The sequence below is a fragment of the Pavona decussata genome, unplaced genomic scaffold (genome assembly GCF_977016875.1).
Source record: "Pavona decussata unplaced genomic scaffold, jaPavDecu1.1 SCAFFOLD_52, whole genome shotgun sequence".
Taxonomy (NCBI): domain Eukaryota; kingdom Metazoa; phylum Cnidaria; class Anthozoa; order Scleractinia; family Agariciidae; genus Pavona; species Pavona decussata.
In genome coordinates this window covers 2,655,927-2,680,613 of record NW_028145474.1, presented here as the reverse complement: position 1 = coordinate 2,680,613, position 24,687 = coordinate 2,655,927, and the positions used below count along the sequence as shown (strand labels likewise).

The 24,687-nt window shown below is 40.8% G+C and overlaps 1 protein-coding gene across 2 annotated transcripts; it reads right to left on the bottom strand.

The window, feature by feature from the left end:
• Positions 1-2,439: 2,439 nt before the first annotated feature.
• On the bottom strand, positions 2,440-23,851 carry LOC146480918 (protein mono-ADP-ribosyltransferase PARP14-like). 2 transcript variants are annotated; one of them, XM_085109283.1, is made up of 10 exons: positions 23,689-23,851; positions 21,078-21,146; positions 15,598-17,226; positions 14,971-15,204; positions 11,754-13,621; positions 10,181-10,381; positions 8,506-9,568; positions 5,168-6,073; positions 4,048-4,362; positions 2,440-3,181 (listed from the first exon to the last, which is right to left on the bottom strand). In XM_085109283.1, exons 2-10 carry the CDS (start codon positions 21,100-21,102, stop codon positions 2,904-2,906), a joined length of 6,519 nt encoding a protein of 2,172 aa, XP_084965409.1. In that variant the 5' UTR covers positions 21,103-21,146; positions 23,689-23,851; the 3' UTR covers positions 2,440-2,903. The 2 variants fall into 2 exon arrangements, with proteins under 2 accessions (XP_084965409.1, XP_084965410.1); XM_085109284.1 differs by having other exon boundaries at positions 21,078-21,148; positions 23,693-23,851.
• Positions 23,852-24,687: the final 836 nt, after the last annotated feature.

Genomic DNA, 24,687 nt, shown 5'->3' with positions numbered 1-24,687 from the left:
TTGGCAGTGAAACCGTTCGCCGGCGGCTCGTGGTTCCACTTGAGTTTTAAACATTTCATGACGTCAATTTATGAGTAAAAGACCGTAGAAAATTGCCGTCAATTTGTCACACAGATTCTACATTACAAGCTACAGATACATAGCTGCTACAGTAAAGCATATAACAACATTTAAAGATTATATCAAGAGTTGAAAAAAAACGACTTAGAAAAATACACTGTATATGTGAAATCCCGCTTAACGGACAATTTTCTTGGTCCTACCCCAAATATTTTCCTTAAAATAAACCCGCTTAATAAGGACACTCTGTAATACGGACACTTTTTCTGGTGCCAACGGTGTCCGTAATAACGGAGTTTGACTGTATTTGCTGGCAATTTGACGAGAATGGGTAGACACACACTCTCGTGAGAGTCCTGCAAGTCTATCATACTCAAGCCTATGAGGGATCCACCTCATGGATATACAAGAAGAGCCATCTATTACACGTGAATTCTCGGATTCGCTTATCCCCGACACCGGCACCATTATCTGTGCCTCGCCTACCAACACGTTTCATTCCAGCAAATTACCTTCAGCCTCCCGTACGTCAAATGTAAATGTTCTTAACGCTTACATCTAAAACTTAAATTGTAAACGGGTCTTGGGGAGGCCTTTATTAGAGAGATTAAGCACCACGTTTGCGGCAAACGGCAAACGGCAGAAATGACCACGTGACCATGTTTACATAACATTTACCACTCGCTGTTTTCAGTTTCTCAGAAAAATAGAGTAGCTTTGCGTTAGCATCAAAGGCCAGTATTATCTTGTACTTTTTTTTGTCTATGTGCTAATTTTTTTTTTTAAGAAAACATAAACGCACGATTGCCGTTTGCCGTAAATGTGGTGCTTAATCTCTATTCACACGTAAAACTTCCCGGCTAGCTGATTTGTGTAACGATGAGCCTACCTATTGTTCAAAGCGGATTGCGTGAACTTAATCCACTACTATCGACTTTTGAATTCACTTTAATTGCTTTTTGAATATATGTATATATATATTTTTTATTTTTTTTTTTATTTCAATTCTTTCACACAGGGCCCAGGGGAGTTCTATTCTATCATATTCAGTGACATGTTCTCTTGGCATATATCTCTCGTTGTTAACAACAACATAGTAGGGACCTTAAGCTGAGACGACGACGACACCATCGAAAACAGGACTTAAAAAATGACACTCGCGTTTTCTGAATAAATTCGTGATGATTTAATAATAATAATAATAATAATAATAATAATAATAATAATTTCTACTCGTTTAGTTTGTGTAGTAAGGCCGAACTGTCCAGGAGCTAGCGTCGTAGGGGCGCCCATAAAGCTCAGAATGATAAGGGAAAATTAATCATCATGCGTTCCACAAAACCTAGAATTTGGTCATTTTCACGTCGTTGTTTTTACAGAGGATGACCAAGAATTGTACTTAAGTGTAAAACGCATGTGCAGAGCCAGTGTTTTGCGGATTAAAACAAATGTTTTCTAACTTTCTCGTTGCCGTCATTGCTTAAGGTCGTTAGTTTTGCATGCTTTGTAATATTTAAAATTGCCATGGCCCGTTGTGAATTCTAACTGTATTTCTGTTTCCATATCTTTGGATCTTGTTTCGCTCGTATGGATCCTGAAATGGGTTTGAATTTTAGCGGCCAGGTCTGAAAATGATGACCAAGAAAAATATATATTTTGGTCTGTAATAGGATCAGGGTTTGGAGAACCGAGCAGCACAGTCACTTCCACCAAAAATTCGGAGAAGTACCCCCCAGGGTTTCTGTTGCACAAGGGGCAACGAATTTTTCTTCGAAGGAGCTTTCGAAGGAGGCACGAAGAGGCGAAAAAAAAAACGACGTTAGCAAACTACTGAGCTCAGAGCCATTTGCCATCGGTATAAACAAGTGACTTATAGCTTGTGAGACGCGGAGTTCAAAAGGTTCCCTGTTAAGGTTTAGTGCCGTTAAAAGCTAGGATGCCGAGACATTCGGAGGGAACATTTTCTTATACGATTAAATAGAACTCCTCTGGACGTTGAGTTTTTTGAGTCGTCAATCTCAATCTTGGTTTCTTTCAATTAAAATAGCAAGGTAAAAAAGGTTTCTGAATAAGAGAAGAGAAAACCGTCGTCTTATGTACTAAATTCAATCCTGATTTAACGTTAATCAGGTTTGCAAAGCTGTCTCTTAACATGTCGGTCGCATATTCTTTTCTTATTGGCTTCTAATTTCCTGACTATTCTTTTTCAAATGAAGTGGTTATAAATGATACTAAAGCCTAGTTTTAATATGTCGATAAATCCCAGCTAGACGATCGGGAATTTCACCGTTTCCGACTGTCCCAGATTTTGCCGAGAAATCGGGAGATCGCCAAACGTCTGTCCAAGATTTGAGGCATTCATCGGTGACCTGACGCCATTTTTATTTGTCGGGGGAAAGTGGGGAACTGGAGCAAAGCAATTTAGAGGATTGGTAACGAGCTTAAACTGTCGCCAAGTTCCCCGACAGTACAAATTTGAGTTTTCTTATGTCGGTAATGATCGCCGACCATCGCAGAAATCTGGGACGCGTCATAAAAATAGAAACACTCCTACTTTTCCCGATTTGTCTGCGATTCCAGACGATCGGGGACGTCTACGACGATTTCCAGTTTTCTTTAGTCGGGAAAGTCTGGGACGGTCGGGAAACAGTGAAATCCCCGATCGTGTGGGATCTTCCTGACATATGAAAACTGGGCTTAAAAAAGCTAACCTTTGTTCAAACTGTCTTTTTTTTATTTGTTGGTGTTGTTGTTGTTTTTCGACCTTATCTACAGTGTCTTAATTTGCTGGTTTTGAAGGTTTAAGTACTGTTCGCTTTTACGGCCATATAGATGCAAACCATCTATTGAAATTTTATGAGGTATTCAGGGTAGCATTGAGGATCACTGAATACCACAAAGATACTTGGGTTTACTGTGTTATCAACCACAGATTCATACAAAATCTCCAGTCTGGAAGGGTCTTTCGGTGGAGGAGCTTTCATTACAGAGTTGCCTTGACAATATTGACCAACCAGGACCCGGGCAAGGTACATGTAGCGAGGTCCAACTCCAACCCCTGCGTAGTTAACTGAGTAAGAGGCATCTCTAGCGAAGTACACACCGCATCCATACTTAACTCCTGCAACAAAATAAGAGATTTCAAAACAAAGGTTGTTAGTTACTGATGTTTTATATTTTACTTTGAGGGAGCTTCAAGGGGCACGGTTATCACCTGCAAGTGTAATGATACTTTACCTGCCATAAATCCCCGCCCAAGAGGTGCTGAAGATGAAGAATACATTCCGGCCTTAAATACTTTACTGCCCAATTTATCCATCTGAAGTTAGTTTTGAATCAGCCAACTGGAGTGGAAAAGTTTGTTTTGACAGCAATCATTTGTGGCCATAGTTTTGAAAACGTGTCTACCCATGGAAAAGGGAACTTACAGAGTAGCAACTGGAGTAGGGTAGGGAAAGGTAAGGTTAGAAATGGAGAGAAATTTGAAAAGATGTGGTAAAAATGTGGTACTTGTTGCCAGGACAGACGTTGGAATTAGGTACGGAGACAGGTATAAATAAAATATACTAAATCAACTTTGTTTAAAGAGGGTGACACTTAACAGTCTGACGACTGACAAACCTGTGGCCCTCAGATTCCAGATCGAATTGGAATTTGGAAATGCTGGTTTTTGTGGAGGGAGGAAAACCGGAGAACCCGGAAAAAACCCTCGGAGCAAGGACGAGAACCAACAACAAACTCAACCCACATATGGCACTCGAGTCTGGGAATCGAACCCAGGCCACATTGGGAAAAAGAGAGCTCTCACCTCTGTGCCATCCCCGTTCTCCGCAATGGTCTTAACTGTCGTGATCAAAACTAAACGTCACGAACTTATGGATGAAGTCAAAAACGACAAATTCAAGCTGAGGTGACAGTTGGTGTACACCTACCCTCACTTCATTCGCACTTCTAATCCCGAGAGAAATAAAACCCCTTATCACTTACCATGCTCCCCACAAAAGCTTCTGTTAAAACCCTGTGTGTTTATAGCCGATAATTTTTTAGCGTCGGTTCCATGAAAAAGTTGTCGCTCATTGTTTCCTCCATTATCTTTATCCATTTTCTGCTTGCACAACATGTAAGTCTGCCAAAGATAAGGATTTTGCACTCGTTGGATGCTCTGAATATTAACCCCAGCGGCTGTTGCGTGGACCATGCGCACACAGTTTTGGTACTCAGAGGAATCTGGGGCGAGTGTCACTGTATGTACTGTTAATCCAGGGCCTGGCATTGGAGCCCAGTCCTTTGGAAGAGGAATTCCTTAAAGACAAAAGGGTTTGTTGTTGAAGCTGCACAAAATATTGTTCTCTTAGTTCCTGTTTTAAATAAGAACGTTTTCAGAAAAAAAGTTCAGTTCCACGTTCTAACCTTAGGAAGTAAATTTTCCCCGACAGCACATTTCCACGAAGGAGCAGAAGAGAAAAATTTGAGGAACTATTTACTTTTCTGCACACTGCACTGTTTCCTCCCTTGTACCTTTTCAAACAATTCAAATCATTAAGTGCTAGCGGAATGTTTTTCTTAGCTGGTTCAGTAGGGATGATTTGACATTCTCAAACTCATTAATAATTCATCAAGAGAAAACAAAGAAAATCACTACCGTGACTATGGTTTGGATATGTGTTCCTAATTACCATGAAATGAATTTTGCATGAATTTCTCTAAGAATTATTGATCATTTGAGAAGCCATGTCAAAAACTCGAAAGTGTGTTTCAACAGATATCCAAACACCTCGACGTCGTTTAAAAAAAACTCGGCTGCGCCTCGTTTTTTCAACCTTCTTCTCAGTGTTTCGATATCTGATGAAACACACTTTCTCGTGTTTGATGTATTATTTCACCAATTCAGAATGACCTTTGATTACTTTTTTTTACTTCATTATGATCATCATCAGCATCATCGTCATTATCATCATCATCATCATCACTATTCTCATAGCGCCCAGATATGTTGGTCCATGATATCGCTTTCCTTGTACGTGTGGTATCCCAAATAGTAAGGTACTTTCAACGACAATAAACTGAATTAACAGAATAAACTAGAAGTCATTCACTATTCCCTTACCTTCCACAGCTCCCTTCACTTTTCTGGAAAGTGTTATACGCTCATTGTTCCGCTGTCCAAGACCAGTTTCAGCTTTTAAATCGATGACAAACTCATCTCCTAGCAACGATATTTGAACCGTGCTTTGTTCTTTGGTATGCGCCATCTCGATCTTTGCGTTGGTTTTCGGATCAAACGCCATTTTGTTGCCGTGTATTTCATAACTCCATTCTATGTTCTTTGACACCAGAAGCGCTTGTTGTTCTTCCTGTATCTCGTTTTTCCTCTCGTTTAACTCGTGCCAGATCTCCCCGACCATGCCCGTCACTTCAGTCGGGTCACCCCGCACCACAATGCGATCCACAGCAGCCTCGATTTCGAGTCTGACGTCACGATCAATGGCTTTCTTTTTCAGTGTATCAATCTGCTTGTGGGAAAGTTGACTGACAGTGTCATTTTCCACCTTTTGAGTTGTACAGGCTTCGGAAAAGCCTTTCTTCAAGGAGTCAACCGCTTTTTCGACACTTGCCTCGTCCTTGCCTGTCACAAACATTTTCACCGAGGAGTTGTTCGCCACACTCGAAATACTGCTGCGTTTTGTTGGTTGCGTGGCAACAATAATCTTCTCTGAAGATGAATCACTACCCGGGCCATCCACAACTTGCACTTCTGCCTGCTTTTGTTGCTCTTGCAAAAAATCCTGCATCATTGGAGTCTGAAATACGACAACACGCACTTTACGAACGGTTTTACAACTCCCACGGAAGTTGTTTAGAGCTTGAAACGTGATTTGGGCCGAGTCTGCTGCCGCCAGACGAAGGCCACCGGTGCCTACACTGGGAATTGAAACGGATCGAAGGTTGTGTGTATCCGCCAGGCGAAGACCAGCTTCCAAACATGTCTGGAGGTGTTTTTTGTCTGAGGAACCTGAAATTATGAAATATCATGAATTAGCTTTGTGATTTTTCCAAACAAGCCCTTAAAGCTCGAGTAAACATTTAATGACATAATACCTATGGAGTAATATTTTAAACCTAAGGATCTTTTACATCAAAACCATAACCGGAATGACAATTAAATTTAATCAAGAGAGGATGAAGGTAAGAGAGGTATGAAGGTATGAAGTTACTTTTAGAAGGTATCGATTTTCTCGCGGATAATGTTACCTCGCGCGTCATGTGGAAGCTTTGTGGAGCTTGCTGGTGAATGCGAAATGAGAAAACGATGATGCGAGAAATTCATGTGTCCGTGATAATAGTTAGAAGGGTATTGAACATAACAAGGAAAGAAAAAAAGCTGGTTATTTCAAACCTAGGATTTGTCTTTGGTTCAAGAAGAATACATTGTACACAGGAACATATAAATGCATTACCATTACCATTACATCTTTCACCGTTTTTAATTTTACAACGGCTAATCATAATCGATCATACACTTTCATAAAAGAAATTGTTTCTCGTGTTTCTTGCAACGAATTTCTTAGTGATATACGTGATAAGAAAGCTAATAGAATGTAGATTTGAATGTCTAAAGAGATTTTAAACTCCCTGGGTCAAAAATATCAAAATTCGTGCTGAGGTTGTGATGGTTGTAATATACACTCTGATTTTTTATAAGAACGTCTAATTTTGGAGCTGAGGCTGAACGTTCTTATATTTTATTGCGATTTTAGGCTGAAGTATACACCACATGTTTTTCAGTAAATCAATGCGGACGTGACCAGGAAACCTATCAAAGTGCATTGCCTGCTGAGATATGGTATCAAGAACTGCTGATTATGACAATTCGAGATGTGTGTCACCATTGTTAATGTTATACAAAACATGACCTAAGTATTTTGGTTAATTTACATTTGTTACCTTGATTTTATATACAGATTAGCAAAATAAAAACGTTCTTAATCGACTCTCAGCCTGAGGAATGTTCTTAATACGTTCTTAAGATTTTGGTTAATCTCAGCCTCAACGTTCTTATAAAAACAGTAAAACAGGTTCTTATAAATAAAAACAGAGTGTGCTCGTCTGTTCAATCGCGGCTTCAATTTCCGACCGCTAAATATAATGTAACACACTTGTATAGAAAAAAGTTTTGTTTCTCGCGTTTCTTGTAAGGAATTTCTTGGCTGCATGCGTGATTAGAAAGCTAATGAAATGTAGATTTCAATGACCAAAGGGATTTTGAACTCACTGAGATAAAAATATCAAAATTCGTGCCGAGGTTGTGATGATTCAGGGGCACCCAACGGATCGTTTCGGTAAATTATCTGTTCGGAAGGCCCTTAATCTCCTACAATTTTCTAAAAGGAATTTTCACCTCGAACGTTCCTGATATGAGAAATTTAACGCCTAGTGTTTTTGGATTGATAAAAATTTGGTTTCGGGTACCGAAGAAAGGTCAGCTAACATTTTCGGAAAGGAAATAAGACCTAAGGTCTTCGAGAAATGGACAAAAATGCCCCAGTCATTTCGAAAAGACTCCATTAAGTTCCCCTAGAATGACCGAACACATAAAAATATTATAGCGCGGCCTAAAATGAACCTACAGAGCTTTAAAGGCACTCCAGATAGCCTAAAATTGCGTTTCAAAGGATTTGAGAGAAAACTGTCGTTGGCGTTTATACTCGTCTGTTAAAATGCGGCTTTCCGGCAATGTTTTGACAGCTAAGTATAATGTAACACACTTGCATGAAAAAAGATTTGTTTCTCGCGTTTCTTCCAACGAATCTCTTAACTACATACATAATTAAAAAGTAAATAGTACGTAGATTTCAATGGCTGAAGGGATTTTGTACTCACTTCGATAAAAATATCGAAATTGGTGCCTAGGTTAATTGTAATGTTTGTATCACGGCTTTCAATTTTCGCCAGCTAATTGTATTGTAATATTCCTTCAAAATTTCCGCCGGGCTCTAAATCAAGTCCTGCCGGAGCGATTCTTTTCCAGTCTGTGTTGTCCTAATAGAGCCACTTTAAACTTGCATTCGTCCACAAAACATGTGTGGGTACCGCTTCCCATACGCATGTTCCTTCATTTTGTTTTAAGATCAATTCGCGAAAGACGAATTTCGTCGGTAAAATTCAGGATATATGATTGGCTATAACTTAACCCTCTTGACACTGGATCTCGCGGGAAATCTAAAAACAACTTCAGAGGGATTGCGGTCTCTGCTTCTTTTATCACCTATATGAGGGATTACCTCTCTTACCTTCATCCTCTCTTGTTCGATTTAATTGTTTAAAAGTTTTAAAGATTTCAATGCCAGTGGCTGAGACATTACATCAGAATACACGCGCAGAATTGAAAGCTACGGTACCTATTTCGGTCCTTTGCAAGATTAACAAAAAGAAAACGAAACAAACCTGGAATAATGTGAATGATGTGAGGAACTGGTAAGTTTCCACCACTTGTCATCACAGCAGTCCCTGCAGTTTGTTTTCCCAGTTGACTGAGTTCTTGTTGGATCTGTTGTCCGCCGGCTCTCAAGATTGCTTTGCTTAATTCTCCAGCCTTGTTCATGTTCATATCGCTGGTGATGATGTTGATAACGGCGTCGCTTGTCTCTTGAGTCAAATCGCCATTTATGACTTCAATACTGAGACCTGTATCCATGGTGACACGTGGTCGGGCTTCACTTTGATTAGGCAACGACAGGTGTCTCTGATGCTCCTGGTGGAATACCTGTAACATTGGAGCTTGGAAAATTACAATTCTGATTTTGCAAATAGTGTTAAAATTTGCGCTAAAGTTGCTGAGAGCTTGGAATATCAGATTCGCTGAATCTGTCGCAGACATTTTATAAGCTCCAGTTCCTATCGCTGGCAAAGAAATGGATTGAACGCCTCTTGATTCTGCAAGGCGAAGGCACTTTTCCACGCACTGCTGAAGGTGTTGCTTGTTTGACGAATCTGGGATTAAGTGAATGATGTGGCGTGCTGCGAGATTCCCACCACTCGTCATTACTGCTGACCCACCAGCTTGCGGTCCCAAACGATTCAACTCATCCTGCACACCGCTGGCCTGTTTGACCGCTTTGCTCAAAGCCCCCGCGTTGTCCATGATCAAATCTTTGCTGATGATATTCACAATGGCGTCAGTCTGTTCACTGCACAAGTCTCCTTGCAAAACTTCAATACGCACACGGTCTGCTGCTGGCCTTGCTGGTATGCCTAGTGTAAATTTATCCATCTCTTCCTCAAAGGCATTGACCAGGGCCTGATCTTGCTGGTACACCACAAATCGGATCTCTTTCAAGGTGGACGAAGGATGAGCCTGGCAAAAGCCAATGGTTTCTTCTAGCATGATTCTAGATGCGTCATTTGGTGGGAAGCTCAATTTTCCGGTTCCTACGACAGGAAATGCAATGGACGTCCCTGTAAGCTGCTCACACTTCTTAAGGCATTTCTGAACGATGCTCCGCAAAACCTTGAAGAAAACAAAATGAAATTGTAAAAGTGGACATTTTAGGAGTTTAACTGAGTTAAGACGATTCTACAATAATAATATGATGTATTTTTAAACGATTAAAATCGTTTTCTTTAACGACAACAGCAAGAAAAGTATGTCGTGGGCTTAGAAACTTCACCCGTTTTCCCTATGACTCTAAACTACTAACAATCTCTTACTACAGGGTCGTGAGGGTGCGTTTACTGTTATCCGATCTCCCTCGAGTATACAAGGTTTGGCTGACGTACTTGTGAAGGGATAAACGATGAACCTTGGCACAGTTGGAACTCAAGTTGCCGCCATTACTACTCAACAAGCGAATGAAAATGAACCAGCTGTTCCTCCGAATCCAACTTTGCCCCTTCCTACTCATCGGTTGCGGATATTTTGACATTTCATTTCACTTCGTCGCTATTTAGGTGTTATTGACATAGATTTAATATTCTTGGAGTTATGAAGGGGAATCCACCATCCCCTCCCCAAGCCACAGAAGAGGAGAAAAACCCGCTCAAAATAGGGTATAACTTACTCTTAGCTTCTAGTTCGATCTTTTACAACACTGACAAAAACACAATTTTGTTAAACACTCACTGTTTCACCCTTGCCTCCGTTCCATTCGCTGCATTTAGTATGAATCACGTGATCGCAAGCCAACTTGAACCCAGGCGTCACCATAATGTCACCAGTGTTTAGGAATGGATGTAATGGTTTTAACATCCGTCTCATTTCCTCTCCACCCGCAGTGATGATCGCTTGAGAGCATGCGTCTTGTGAGCTAACCAGTATGTCAACCTGCAATAAGACAGAGTTGATCATCAAATACATTGATCTTCATCTTTCGTGTGTCTTACATGAGGCTTAAAGGCTTAAAGTTGTATCTGTGAGTGATGACAGTTAAGCCACCTATTTGAGGTAGAGCTTATTTTTTTTTTTTTTATTCCTGACTTGATATTGTTTAAAGGATCTTATACAAGGGTTGATGGGAGGGAAGAAAAATAGGAAAAAAACCTCTTCTTTACTCCTTCCTACCAACCCTCATCCTTCCTTATCACGTGGATTCCCCATACTGAGGAAGCATCAGTCGATTTCATACGGGTATCACGCACGAATTACCTACAGAGTGCTGTGTCAAGCCCATAATTTTCAGCGACCAAGTCCATAGAAATGAGTGTTAAGCCAAAACCTTAGCAATCACATGGGGCTAATTTTAGCAATTGAATACGACATCAACAAATCCACGTTATTTGTAAATGATAACAGATCATACAGGTTTAATTGCAATGAAGAAGGTCTTGAGAATGATGTATTATTCTAGAAAGTGACACAGGCAAACTCGGGAAAAAGAAATCCGAGTGCCCCTATCAGGAGTCGAACCTAAGACCTTCCAATTACTAGTTCGGATGCCCTACCACTGCTTCGACTCCTGATAGGAGCACTCGGATTTGTTTTTTCTGAGTATCCATGTGTCACTCTTTGGAATAATAAATCATTCTCATTCATTCACATATACCATCACATTTATTTCATATAGCACACGTTCGACATTCAAATCCTAGCAGTATGCAGGATATTTGTCCCATGCACCTAGTTTAATGGTCTTAGCTCCCCCGACTCTCCTGTAGCTCAGTTGTAGAGCATCCGAACTAGCAATCGGAATGTCTTAGGTTCGACTCCTGATAGGAGCACTCGGATTTGTTTTTTCCCAAGTATGCTTGTGTCACTTTCTAGAATAATGCATCATTCTCATTCATTCACCAGGCTTAAAATATACCATCACAGTTACTTCAGAAAAAGGTCTTGAAACTTAAATATTGCTGTTTTTAAACCCATAGCTAATGAATCACAATGAAGAGTTTAGAACTCTAAGCAAAAACACGCTGTCACCATTGCCAAACGCCGGAAAACCTACAACCGCTCCCAAGGGAAAAGAAATGAGCGCACAACTAACATCGAGGTTGGTTAAAGTTAGCTCCTGATATGAAATACACAAGAGCATGTCTGCCCTGATTGGCTAATGTGTACTGTATGCGGCCTTGTAATGCATTTTAGTGTTCACCTCAACCCCAAACCAAGCAAGAAATTGCCTGGAAAATCAGGACTTGGTGAAAGCCTCAAATTTTCCACGAAAAGTAAACAAATTAGGATATCATTTACTGGAACTTACCTTCTCAGTCTGGATGTATCCAGCTCGCCACGAAAGTTTCTGTCCATTTGCTGTGACAAAGGCAGAGGGACCAGTCTTTAGTAGAACTGCTAATTCCTCCTCCTTCTCCTCCTTCTCCTCTTCCTTCTCCTCCTTCTCCTCCTCCTCATCCTCATTATCATCATCATCATCATCATCATCACCATCAGCAGCATCATCATGGTCATCGCCATCGCGCTCACGGTCTTCATAATCGTCGTCATCATCACCATTTAAAGCATCGGGTTCCACACCTGCTCCTGTATCGCGAGAGCGCATGTCATGTTCCTTCTTGTCCCAGCTCGTCTGGACTTGGATTGCGCATGCATGGTCATTTTCCACCGATTTTACCAGACGATCGCCTTTCCCGCTGGAAAAAAATTTCCTCAGGCCCGGTTGTTTTATTTCAAACTTCGTTGAATTGATACCAGCTACAAGAATGTCAAGCTTTCTTCTTCCACGTTCAAGCCCTCCTTTTTTGCCAGAAATGACAAAATCGTCATCACCTTTTCCCTTCTGAATCTTGACTTCAAAATCTGCAAGTTGAGTTTCAATGGAGTGCAAGTCTTCCTGACGAAGCTCATTGACATACCTTATGAAAAGTTTAGAAGAACAAGCAAATCGCTCCGTTCGAATGTAGTTGTCTTCTAAGTAAGCCTCCAGTTCCTCCCGCGCTTTCATCACGTCTTCGCGAAACCCAGCAACGAAGGTATCGCTCCCGTTATTCCGATACACACGAACACTCTCTCTAGTGTTAAGTGCATCGCAAATTTGACACCATTCCGGCGTTTTCAGTACATCCTGGCTCCTCTGATCCACGCGAACTTTCTCCTCTAACGTTAATTTGCTCACAAGACTCTCGGCCTTGTCCGCTTGCGCAGCTGACGTCCCCATAATCCAGGCCTCGTTATCATTCACGAAGAAGACAGCTTCAACGTTGGTTTTTTCAAACTCACATTTCACCCTCTGTAGACCCTTGTCTGTCCCTAGGACCTGTGGGATGTTCTTTGATACATCTAACTTCTTTTCCACCATCTCCATTTCCAGTTTGTCAAACTTCATTGTCGCTTCAATGATCTGCAGTGGCAGTCCTTCAAAACAGACTTTCCCGGCTTCAATGTCCAATTTTATCTCCAGTTCTTTGTTATCCTGTTTAAGCTTTTCTGCAAAATTTAATTTTTTAAACAAAATCAAGCGTTCTTTTGCAGTGGTTCTCGTTAACTTCCCATACGTTTTTCTGGTTTCTTGACGGTATATCTCCTCTAATTTTTCTTTTAACTTATCTTCATGTTTTTTAGCATCTGAGCTCAAGGAAACAATTCTTGCAACAAAAGAATCTTTAATAAGTTTCACCAGCGGTGGGTCATTTCCAAAGCATGCGCGAATGTTAGGTAACTGAGTCTTCACGGCTTCCCAGAAATCTTTGTTGACCTCAACATCACAGGTCGGAAATTGACCAAGATAGCTTTGGACTTCTTTAATGCTCTCCGACTGCCAAGAATCCCTTTCATCTTCTCCACGATACACTATAACAGCCGTTTTATTGTTTGGCTTCCAGTTTATTTCACTCTTCTTCACAGCCAATGCCTGTTTTAGTTGATCATGCCGTGATGTAGTTGTGACGAACTCCATTACATCCGGGTCCACAGCCATGTGCACTTGCTGTGTTTTAGGTTCTGACCGCTGACTCACTGGAGCTTTATTTGTGGTGTCTGCAGTTAATCCCTGGCCAATTGAGTTGTCTTGTTCGTTGTCGTCTTCTAGAGACTCCTGGAAGATTCTGAGCGAAAGCTGAGCTTTGCGAAATACATATGGTTTTTCTTGCTGTCTGGCTAGGACCCTCTCCATATCTGAGAACAAAGTATAGAATGATTCTAAATGTCGCGTTTGTCTTTGGGAGAGGTTGCCTAGATAACAGTTTCTACGTAAACCGGCGAATTCCCAGGTGAAAGTCCTAAGGCCGTTACAATCTTACAAAGTCTTTTAAGAAGGACAATTTATTGCAGAAAAAATCGACTGAAGAGAGCGACATGCACTGCACAAAATACATCAGTAATTTTAAGATTCCTCTCTGCCAAGATGACGCCAACTGGCAATATCATTGCTATTATGCTAAAATGCCTGGGGGTTTGTGCTTCCTGAACTTTGTTCGGTCATCCTGATTTTGCAGATCACCTTAATGTTGCTGAGCCAAATAATTTAATGCAAGCACATGATTGCGCGTTAGCGAAATCCAAGCTGGAAAGCAAGAAAATCCATCAGGAATTTTGGGAAAGAGGATAACAATCGTTATTTTCCTTTAAAGGTAGATTTCCACTGTCGCATACAGACGTAAACTTAGCTGGTTTTATGTGCGTAAAGCCAGCTAAATCGACGCCTGTACGCACGTAAAATTTACGCGACAGTGGAAATCCACCTTAAAACGTGGAACGGAGGGGAGTGCGACTAAAGATATATGCAAAACGTTCATAATGGCTTGGGAAATGCTTGAGGTTCGGGCTCCGGTGAATGGCTTGCACTCTCGATCGTCAACTGACTTTTATATTTTTGTATCTAAATGAGTTCACTAAAATTGGTTAAGCTGTTGTGGTCTCCCGGTCAACACACCAGTTGTCATTTTTCTTTTCTTTTTTTTTTCTTTGCCCGTAGACAAGCTAGGCAAAATAAAACAACTGAAAAATGATAATCACTACACGTTTTTCGAACTTTTCTCATGAAGCCTAATTTTAAAACAATTTTTCATTCTGTAACTTCGACAATACACACATTGTAAAATCAAATAGAAGAAAGATCCTCGCATTTACTATGCATCTTAAGCAGTTTCGAAAAGAAAGCCTAAAAAAAATTCAGGCTTGAACGGGATTCGAACCCATGACCAGTCTGCGATGCCGGTGCAGTGCTCTACCAACGGAGCTATCAAGCCAACTGGGAGCTGGTCATATTATGAGTTCGTTATATACCCGTGAAGGATGAATAAATAGATGTAAATATATGAAAATATATTTTGAACTGCGGATGGAAGATCAAATAGAAGAAGGATCCTCGCACTGCGAGGACCTTTCTTCTATTTGATCTTCCATCCGCAGTTCAAAATATGTTTCATATATTTACATTTATTTACACATTGTGAAGTTAAACAATGTAAGCTTCTCTTTGCTCCTCGCCCAAAAAGTTTAAAATTTTGAGCTAAATTTCTTACCTCTTCGATCTTGAAACACGACCACAGCTCGACCACTTTTAGGCTCAAACCGTACCCTTTCCACAGGACCCCCACTGTTTCTTTTACTTTCAAAGTACAGCAAAATGGCATCATAAGTAGTATCATCAGAAAGGCCGCTGACTAAAATGCTTGAACAAACAGGAACTCGTTCAATAGAAACCTGAGCAGAGTCCAGGCCCCTTTGCTCACCTCTCTTTTTGATTTCGCTGAAATCTGATGAATAATGAAAACAATAATTAAATCGCCTATAACAAGATTCTTTTCCTATTTTAGGTCTTCAGAAACAAACTACATGTAGGACAGATAGGGGTCACCCATGGTATCCTAAACAGAACCAGGTTTACAATAGCCTGGGTCTCGCAGGCTAGCGTTACAATTCAAGCGAGGAAATTCCTTGGCAAAGACCTGCTTATTAATCAACGTTTTATAATTTTTCGTTCATGTTAGGATACCAATCAGCTTCCCAAGGTCGAAGTAATATCAAATAAACGCTGGACCTGGGAAAAAAACGTGGGTTTACTCCTAAATCGCCTTTGAGGATACAGAAATGCGGGGAGACATTTGCCCATTCACTGTTAAACTTCCAAGGACTCCTCAATTACTTACTTGTTATCTGTTCAGCCATAGTGACAAGAGCTTTGCCTTTACCCAACATTGCTACTTCCTTTACTTCCTCTCCGCTCTTTGCTTCAATGAAGTTCCGCACGCCTTCGTCGGTTGTAGATGCACTCAGGCCTCGTATGACTAATTTATTCCGTTCAAACCGCGATTCATCCTCTTCATTTCCTCTCCTCTCAGGGAGTCGATCGACCTCCACACTTGACAGGCTCTGTGCTCGTCTCATTCCTCCACGACCCTGCTCTCTGTTAGCACCACTGCCAGGTCTCTCACGATTCGCTTGATAACGTATGTTTAAGTCATCTCCTCCACGGTAGTTGTGACTGGGTTGGTCTCTTCCTCTTCGCCCTTGAGCGAACTGAAGCCGCCCATCATCTTGATACCTTAGCAGAGAAAATCCAAATTCGTCGTCCTCCTGTAAATTGTCAACCCTTCCTCTGTTGTCCCAGTCTTGGTACATATCCTCTCGATATTCTTCATAAACGTGAACAAAACCGCCTCTAGATCTCCCTCTGGCTACCCCTCTCGGTCTTCTACGGGGTTTGGGTTTGATCTTTGGTGGATTCCCTCGACCGTTCCAGTTCCCACGTCCTCCTGGCGGCCGCCGTGTATAATCGTCACCTTGACAACCAAAACTCCAATTTTCTTGAAAGCCATCTTGCTTATCTCTTTGACTTTGAACAAAGCCGCCTCTATATCCCCCACTGGGTCCTAGTCCTCGTCTTGGCCTTCCTCTAAAGCCTCCTCGCCCCGTTGGACCTTGATGGCGATATAGTTGGTTGCCATCCATTTGCTCTTCATTTTTGTCAAAACTTTTTTTACTCCATTTTGGTTGTTCTTGTTCTCCCTTTAGTTCATTTTCTTGTCTGTTATTTTTCTTTGTTCTTTGCCTGCCTTCTTCGTCTTCTTGAAAACTTTGTTGCTCAGCATCTGCTCTGCGCTTTTCCATTCCATCCCAGTTGCTTCCCAGTGCACGTTTTACTGAGTTAAATCCAGCACTGGGCGCTTGAAAATCTCCTCCGCTCCTTAGAGTTTTCTCAGCAACACGACACTTCGGTTTCATTGGAACTTTTAACTGGTCTTGTAGGTTTTCCATGTCTCGAAATTCCTGTAAGCGCTGAATTGCTATCTCCATGTTTCCTTTCACATCAGCGGCACAAAGTGTTCGTTTAATAAGGACCTTTGGTAAACTGAACATTTCTTTAAGCTTTTTTAACTTTCCTTCTAGCTCATCTGGATCCATCTCTTCCTCTTCTATCTCTCTGAAAGCAGACGTTGCTTCATCTTCACAGTCTTTGTCTTCGCTGCCTTCTCCCTTGTTTGCGTCATCTGAGTCGTTAAAATGCCTGACAACGAAATCTAAGTCGTCTCCCGAAAAAACATCGTCCTCCTCCTTTGATAAACAAGGGAAGTCTTCTTCGAGGTTTTCCAACTTTTCTTCAAGCTCATCTGGATCCATTCCTTCGTCTTCTATCTTGCTGGAAGCAGACGTTGCCTCATCTTCACACCCATTGTCGTTGCTGCCTTCCCCTTTGTTTGCGTCATCCGAGTCGGCTGAACGGCTGGAATCTGAGTCATCTCCGGAAGACTCTAGCAGTCTTTTGTAGCCCCCGTAATCTTGTGCAAAATAACAGCAACGTTTAATCAGTTTAATCTAACTTTACGAAACATCTGCAGCTTGTGACAACCAAGCAACGCTTGTTGTTTTGTACGTGACGGGTTGAAAACATCCAAGTCATAATTTGGCTTACATTCACACTCAGAACCTGAGTGGTTCACCGATTTACCTACCAACATAAGTAGGGGTTAAAATTTCAATATCATGACCTAGGAGAATTTCTACTTCCCCCAAACCCACCGGCCCACAGGAGCGTCGCTTCAATATAATCAAAGGCACCTGGAGCCAACTCGTGAACGCCAAAGTAAATAGTGGTAGCCGTAAAGCAGTGCTCTCATGAAACTTCGCTATAAGGATTCGTGGACACCTTGCCGCATTGCGGGAATGCGGTATAAAGTTATTTGGTTATCTAGAAAAACAATTAAATTTCGATTAATTGTACACGCATTCTGATCCCTTTCGATACGTGAAGCAACGCAGAGGTGTTAATGTACGTTCTTTTGATGGTTTTACGTGGTTTTCAACCGACAAAAAAAGCATTCAGTTTTTTCTCCAAGAACCTTCGTATTTGTGTTTTCCTTGCGTCGTATTCTTGCCGAATAAAATTGATACATGTGGAAAATTTTTGTTGTCTAGCGCATGACCGAGAGACGTGTAAATCTTGCCTCTGTTTCCAGCATGGTTATTCCTTTCTACGTTAAAAAAACCCAGCTACTGTAAGCGTTTTATAACGTTGAAAGAAGCTGTGGCGTGCGTAAGCAAATTTTCAATGTTTACGGTTGTTCCGGAGAATCGATCTTATCGCTCACACTGGACCCCGAATGAAATTTATTGCGAAGGTTTAGTTTCTTATTTCACCCTTAACCTTTCACCCACGGAATTGCTTAACGTTTACATTTTCCCGTCGGGGATAGAAATGCGTGAAGTGTTGTGTTCGGCTGTATGTAAATTCAATGTTGCGTTGCCATAGTTTACGGGCCCGATAAAAACCCGAGAGACGTGAGTGTTCTAGAACTTCGATGGAGACCAACACTAGCTGTATACATCAGGCGAGTGTTCTTGAGGATATTTCTTTTAATTTCGAACTCCAACAGCTAAAGGAAGAAAGAAAGTTAAGCTTCCCGCGAGAGTACGCCATATCTGGTGAATGTTTTCAGCACTGCGCACGAGCGATAGTTTACGGCTGAGTGAGTGACCAATGGAACGATTGCGGTACTTCATGTAGAAACACTTACATTGTTCTGAATTATCAGAACAACCACCAGCAACTGCCCTACCCTTTAACCTAATAAGTTTTACATTTTCTCCCCACAGTGATAACTCGTTCATTGCGCAAGTGAATTCACGAATTAAAAAGGACTTTCTCTATCGTATAGTAAGCATCTGGAACAATCTTGACAACTCTCTAAAATACCTCAAAATCGATCTTTGAAATCCTTCTTTGAAAATTTCCTTCAAAAATGAATTCATTACTCACTTTTTGGACAGCAATGTTCTCTTCTAGTAGTAAAAATAACTTTAGGTTAAACATTTTAAATACAGTATTTTGTATTGTCACTGAAAAGCCCAACCAGGGGAGTGTCCAAGCAGATAATTATAAAGCTATCGTATTGTATTATATTTATGCACGTGCGCATGCGCATGGGCCTACAACTGAAATCTGAGAATTGTAATATGTTTTTTATTGCCTGAAGATGTTTTATCGTTTTTTGGCCGGCTTACATATTCTACGCATCTTAGTAATGTGACGTTCACCATGCAAACCCCTAGATTTCTAATCCCGGTTGGTCTTGTAACACTGTTAACATACCGTAATGGTTCGATTTAGCGCCCTCGTTCCAATAAGCGTCCCCTCCGTAATTAGCGGCTTCCCCCTCCCCCTCGAATGTGCTTTTGTTAACAAGCGCCCCAATTCTAATAAGCGCCCTTATTGCCTAAGCCCCAGCATTCCAATGTTTAGCACCCCTCTCCAACAAGCAGCTTAACTCGAGGCGAAAATTGAACGAATTGCCGTTCAGGCGTGAACACAGGCCTGTCTGAATAAATTTTTCAATTGAGAAAGCTTCTTGTCTGTTTATCTGTATGTCTTGATTCACGGAATTTCTTCACTACGCGATCTTATGTAAACCATGGGAGAGCCAATCCATATCTGTTACTGTCGCCTGTGTACTGTTTTTTTTTTTATATACAACTTCAATAGTAACTAGCTTCACTCACCCATTTTCCTAAATCTTCCTGGTCTTTCTATTCGCTAACCACGTGTACTCTCAGAGGGTCGAGAAGCACAAGTCATCGCGCAGTTTTGTCATCTACCAGAGCTTGACAGATGTCATGTAAACATTGCTTTAACTGTTCTTTCTCCGTTATATTCAGGTTTATATTAAAATAGAAAGTTCAAAGACAGATAGTTGACTTTTCCTATTCGTCCTGTCAATTGGCCAAAGTACCTCTAATCTAATCAATCATACCCTAGTCATAATTTATATTAACCATCCTTTTGTCCCAATTTTGGCATTGACAAGAGCTGTTCAGTTTGCCCCTCTGCATTTTATTCAATATTGTTTTTTTACTGCAATATTCGACAAAAATAAAGTAGTAGCCACATGCAGTCACAGACTGCCTTTTATTTTTAAAAAGCGCCCCTATTGCCTAAGCGCCCTCATTCCAATAAGCGCCCCTATACTGTTTCAGTGATAGCACTGTTAGTGTACATGTACATTGAGGTTAACCGCTCTTCTTTTCATAAACAGTAGTCTTCGAATCGGACTTAGAAGATGCTGCACCTGAAAGCTCTGTTATGTTCAGTCCATGCAAGGGACACTGACGCTATCGATGTTGAATAGACTAGCTGTGGTTTTCAAAATTCCCCACCATTAAGTGAATATTCACTGGATATTTGTTACTTTTACAGTTTCTGTTATTGTTCCTTTTAAACTAAAGATCAAAGATTTGCTTCTTACATTTGACTCTTTCTCAGAGTTGTAATTAGTTTGGAGCAAGTTTAGCAATTTCCTTTGCGAGTTTGTGTTCAAGTCTTCAGATACCGGGTTTAGAACGTATCGCTCGGCGATTAGCTAAGGTTGATTAGCTAGGGTCGTATTAAACCTTGCCAGTATAAGTCGTTTTATAGGGGGAGCAAGGATGGCGTAGGGGGAGAGCACTCGCTTCACACCAGTGCGGCCTGGGTTCAATTCCCCGATTGCGTTTGGTGTTGGTTCTCGTCCTTGCTCAGAGGGGTTTTTCTCCGGGAACTCCAGTTTCCCTCTCTTCTCAAAAACCAATTGCGCAAGAATTTCTCTTGCTATTAACATTAAACTACTTTAAGTAAATTACTTCCAACAAAACCTATCGAGTTACAACTTTCTGTTTCTTTTACAACCTCGTTCCCAGGGTCTCTCCTCTTCACGCTCCCGGCCTGGGACGTGAAGAGGAGAGACCCTGGGAACGAAGTTGTTTCTTTTATAGCAAATGGTCGCTGCACTTCCTTCAGGGACAAAACCAGTTTCGTTTCCGGCTTAGCTTCTTCTGGGTTTGGTGTCAAATCACTTCCTGTACACACGAACACTAACAGGGCCTGAAGGTATTATTACAAGTCGCATATCGTTAATTGTAAATAGTAGACAGTAAAATTAACAGACTAAGCACGTTGAAACTTTTTAATACTAAACCCACAAGATACCCCAACCAGTCAATCAATCCATTTTGCAAACCTTGATATGCTTTTCATGATAGTTTCAAGTTTGTTCTTTATCTCCTGGTAGTTTTCAGATGTGAGTCTCATACAGTTTCGTTTTCAATGAACCCAGAAAAGTAACAACATCAGCAAGAAATTCCAGTTAGATTCACTTACCATAACCATCACTGTCACTGTCCATTTCTTGTAAGTTGCTGTAGTACTTCAGTATTTGAAAACAACGAACTCTGTAAATGAAATAATAATCGGCACTATATAAGTAAAAGTTAGTACCTCGAATTTAAGCAAAATTTCGAATTTTGGCGCTGAAAGAAAAGATACCAAATAATTTAAATAAGTCTTTTCTTTAGGCGAAAACATGACTCGTTCTCCGATTTAAAACTATGGTTCACCATTTTACTTCAACTCTATACAGAATATAATTGTCAAATGAACACATCTGGCTTACTTTGTATGTCATCTTCCACCATACCATTATCAATGATCTTGCTTTCGAGATTCAGAATAAACTACGTGGTTTTTATATCGTTAAAACCTTTTTAATTCATTAACTGAAGTGGTAGGGTCTAATGGCGCTGTTAGGCGGCAATGTTTGTTGCAACTTGCTTCGTAATTTTGTTGCGACACAAGTTGCACGTTGCCTAATGTAACATGATCTCAAATGAACATGTCTCGCAGTTTTTTCTTGCCGAAATCGTTGCGAGAAGTAGAAGTCGGTTCTACTTATTGCACCAAAAACGTTGCGAGACATGTTCATTTCAGGGCATGTTACAGTAGGCAACGATTCGTGCAACTTGTGTCACAATGGCGCAACGAAATTGCGAATCAAGTTGCCAAAAAAATTGCCTAGTGTAACGGCGCGTTTTAACTACTTTGGAGTGACCAATCATATGCAAAATCACACTACACAAATAATTACTGTTATAGCTTATGGTTTTTTTCTCTCTCATCTGGTTGTTTTTTTTTCGAACACAATAACCATTAATTCCAAAAATATTTCTAGTCTTCATGGTCTGCTTAGTTTGACGGTAGTGCTGAAATCGGTAGTTCTCACTTTCACATATCATTTGTGGAACCAGGAGCCATAATCAGGGATAGAGACCGTAAGCGTGGGGTCCACGCAACCCCATGTGTTGTACCAAAAAATATATTTTAACAAAGAAATGCGCCACCCTTCACGTCATAAACCCTCTCGAATTATTATGGCTGATTGTGGCTCCCGGTGGAGCTAACCACTTCTGGCTCAGTTCTCAGAAAACGGCGGAGGCCGGACTGGGAACTAGCTATACTGGAAGTATTACACTGTATATGGTGTTCTGGTTCAGTAGACGTCAATGTGACAGGAAATGCAGCAGAAATCTAACTGTTTTTCGTGAGGCAAGCGAGTGTGTTACTTTTGGAGACTCGTGGCTAGCGTGTTAAATTAAAATTTCTAAGTTTGTGCATGTGGTGTGTCAACATGCAATCACATCTTGAATTGGCCAGAGGGAAGACATGGCTCAGTGAATTTCGAAGCTTTTTGCAGACGGTTTGTATGTTTGTTTATCAGAATAATAATCTTCAAAAAGTCATCAACACCATAAACGTTATCTTGAGACGTATAAACTAAAAATTTAGTACTTCGTCAGTGGGTTTGGCCCAGTTTCTAGGCAGATATAATGCTTTAATGTCGAGTTTTGCATTTTTCTCTTCATCGTTGATCTTGCTTTCCGAGAATTTAGACTAGGGAATTTAAGAAAACACGACCACAACGCTAACAAAAACGTACGTCGTTTGAAAATATAAGCTCTTGTCACTTGCATTTCTTCGCGATTTTTGCAATTCGTTCAATTTGTACAACATGTTCGAACTATCCAGTAAAAGAACAGGCCAGGTTGGAACGGCATTCAAATTGACGGAGAGGAATAAAAACATTACCGCCATGCTCACGTTCTCCACCAAACCTTGAATCTGGTCATTTCACGTTGTTGTTTGGCTGAGTACGTACAGCATAGAAATGAAACAAACTTTATAACGCACGTTCAATGTCGTTTTTTTTCATATTAAATCTTATTGTTTTGCGACGTTCTTGTTGACGTCGTCGCCCGGCCATTGTATACATAGCTTCTTAATTAAATTCTCCACTAAATTAATAAGAAGTCTTCATGTTTGTAATAGGTCGATTTCATGAACTGAGTTGTCTCAGTGGTCCGGATGAACCTTATTTTCTAGTACTTCACGAGGTAACAGGTGAGCCTAGCTTGCTCTGGCTAAACGATGTAGAAGTTTTTGTTTACCCAAAAACGGATCCCAGAAATGCCTCTGGGTCCAGTTGTTCAAAGTCCAATTAAGCTAATCCTGGGTCAACGTGAACTTTGATTTGAGTATATTTGACTAATCCGTAAGGAATCGTCCAAAAGATTTTTGTCCCTTAGTTTTGCCTAAGACTTTCCTTAACCGTTAACTTAAAATGAGCCTTTAAAATCATCTTTAATGAGCGAGATGAAAACCTCGGTTAACTTTTAATCGTTGATTAATTTTTATCGGCTTTCGAACAACCCGGCCCTGGTGGTTTCACTTTCGTTTATCAATGCTTCATCCTTCTCTCCGTCCGATTCAAGCGCTAGCAGCTTATGATTTTCTATCGCTCTATATGGTACACACAAATTAAGATTGGCCCAATGAAATTACTGAAGATTTGGACCGATAAAACCATCTGAGAATTTTTAGTCCATTTTCAGCATTAATTAACTTAGCAAGGGAACTCAAACATGTAAATCAAGAGAACTCACCTACGATTGATTAGCTACTGACATGGATTTCAAAAGACACTCTTTGAAACGATGAACCAAACCGGAGCAGTCCAGTCTTTCATCGACTTGAGTTTGGTAGTTTTCACTTCAGATTCTTGGAACTAACCTCTTCCGGTTTTCATGCAAAAGCCGGCACTCGTTCACACCGGCTCGCCAGTAATTAGAAGTATGCTCATTCATATACCAATTCATTAGCAGATCTTTATTAAAAACAAGTCCCTCGGGGTGGGGCGTGATTACGAAGCTTCTCGAAGCGCGCGCGTTTTCCTTGAGTGGCTTGTCCTAGTGTCATTTAGAAGATTTTCGGGTATTTATTTGATTTATGGGCGAGGGGGATTGGATACGAGTCAACCAAGGCACGTGGGGGGTTATGGAAAAGTGATCGTGTCGAACGAAAAATAGCGTTTTGCAAAGGCAGTAAGAATTGCAAAGAGAAATTATAAAGCACACCCAAAGATTCAGGGAAAGTTTTACACAAAAGCTGTGAAAATGCTAGGTTAATCTTCATAACCCTTTGTCGGAAATCTATTGCGCATGCCCAGTGATAAGTGTATCGCAAGTAGCGTATGTTGGCCAAAACAGCTCAAACATTTGACAAAGAACTCCTTCTTTAACGTGAAACCCCTCATAGAGCAGCGCAAGGAGAATATGAAATGGTTTCTCCGGAGAAAAACAAACTAGAGTCATTTTTTTAGCAATTTCTTCAAAATTCACAGGAACTTGTAACTATGAAAATTGGCCAACTTCTTCAAGTTGCAATCCGTTTCCATCAATGCAGGAGCCCATTAATGGGCTCCTGATCAATGTCATCCGCAAGCAAAAAGGATTGATACTAGTTTCTTTGCCCTAGTAGGGTTATATCTAACAAAATTGAACCATTATTTTAATGTTCCCATCCATACAAATATGTTTTTTTTCCCAATGCAAAGCGTAACAATATAGAACACCGCAGTGTTGTTTCAGATACTGCAGGC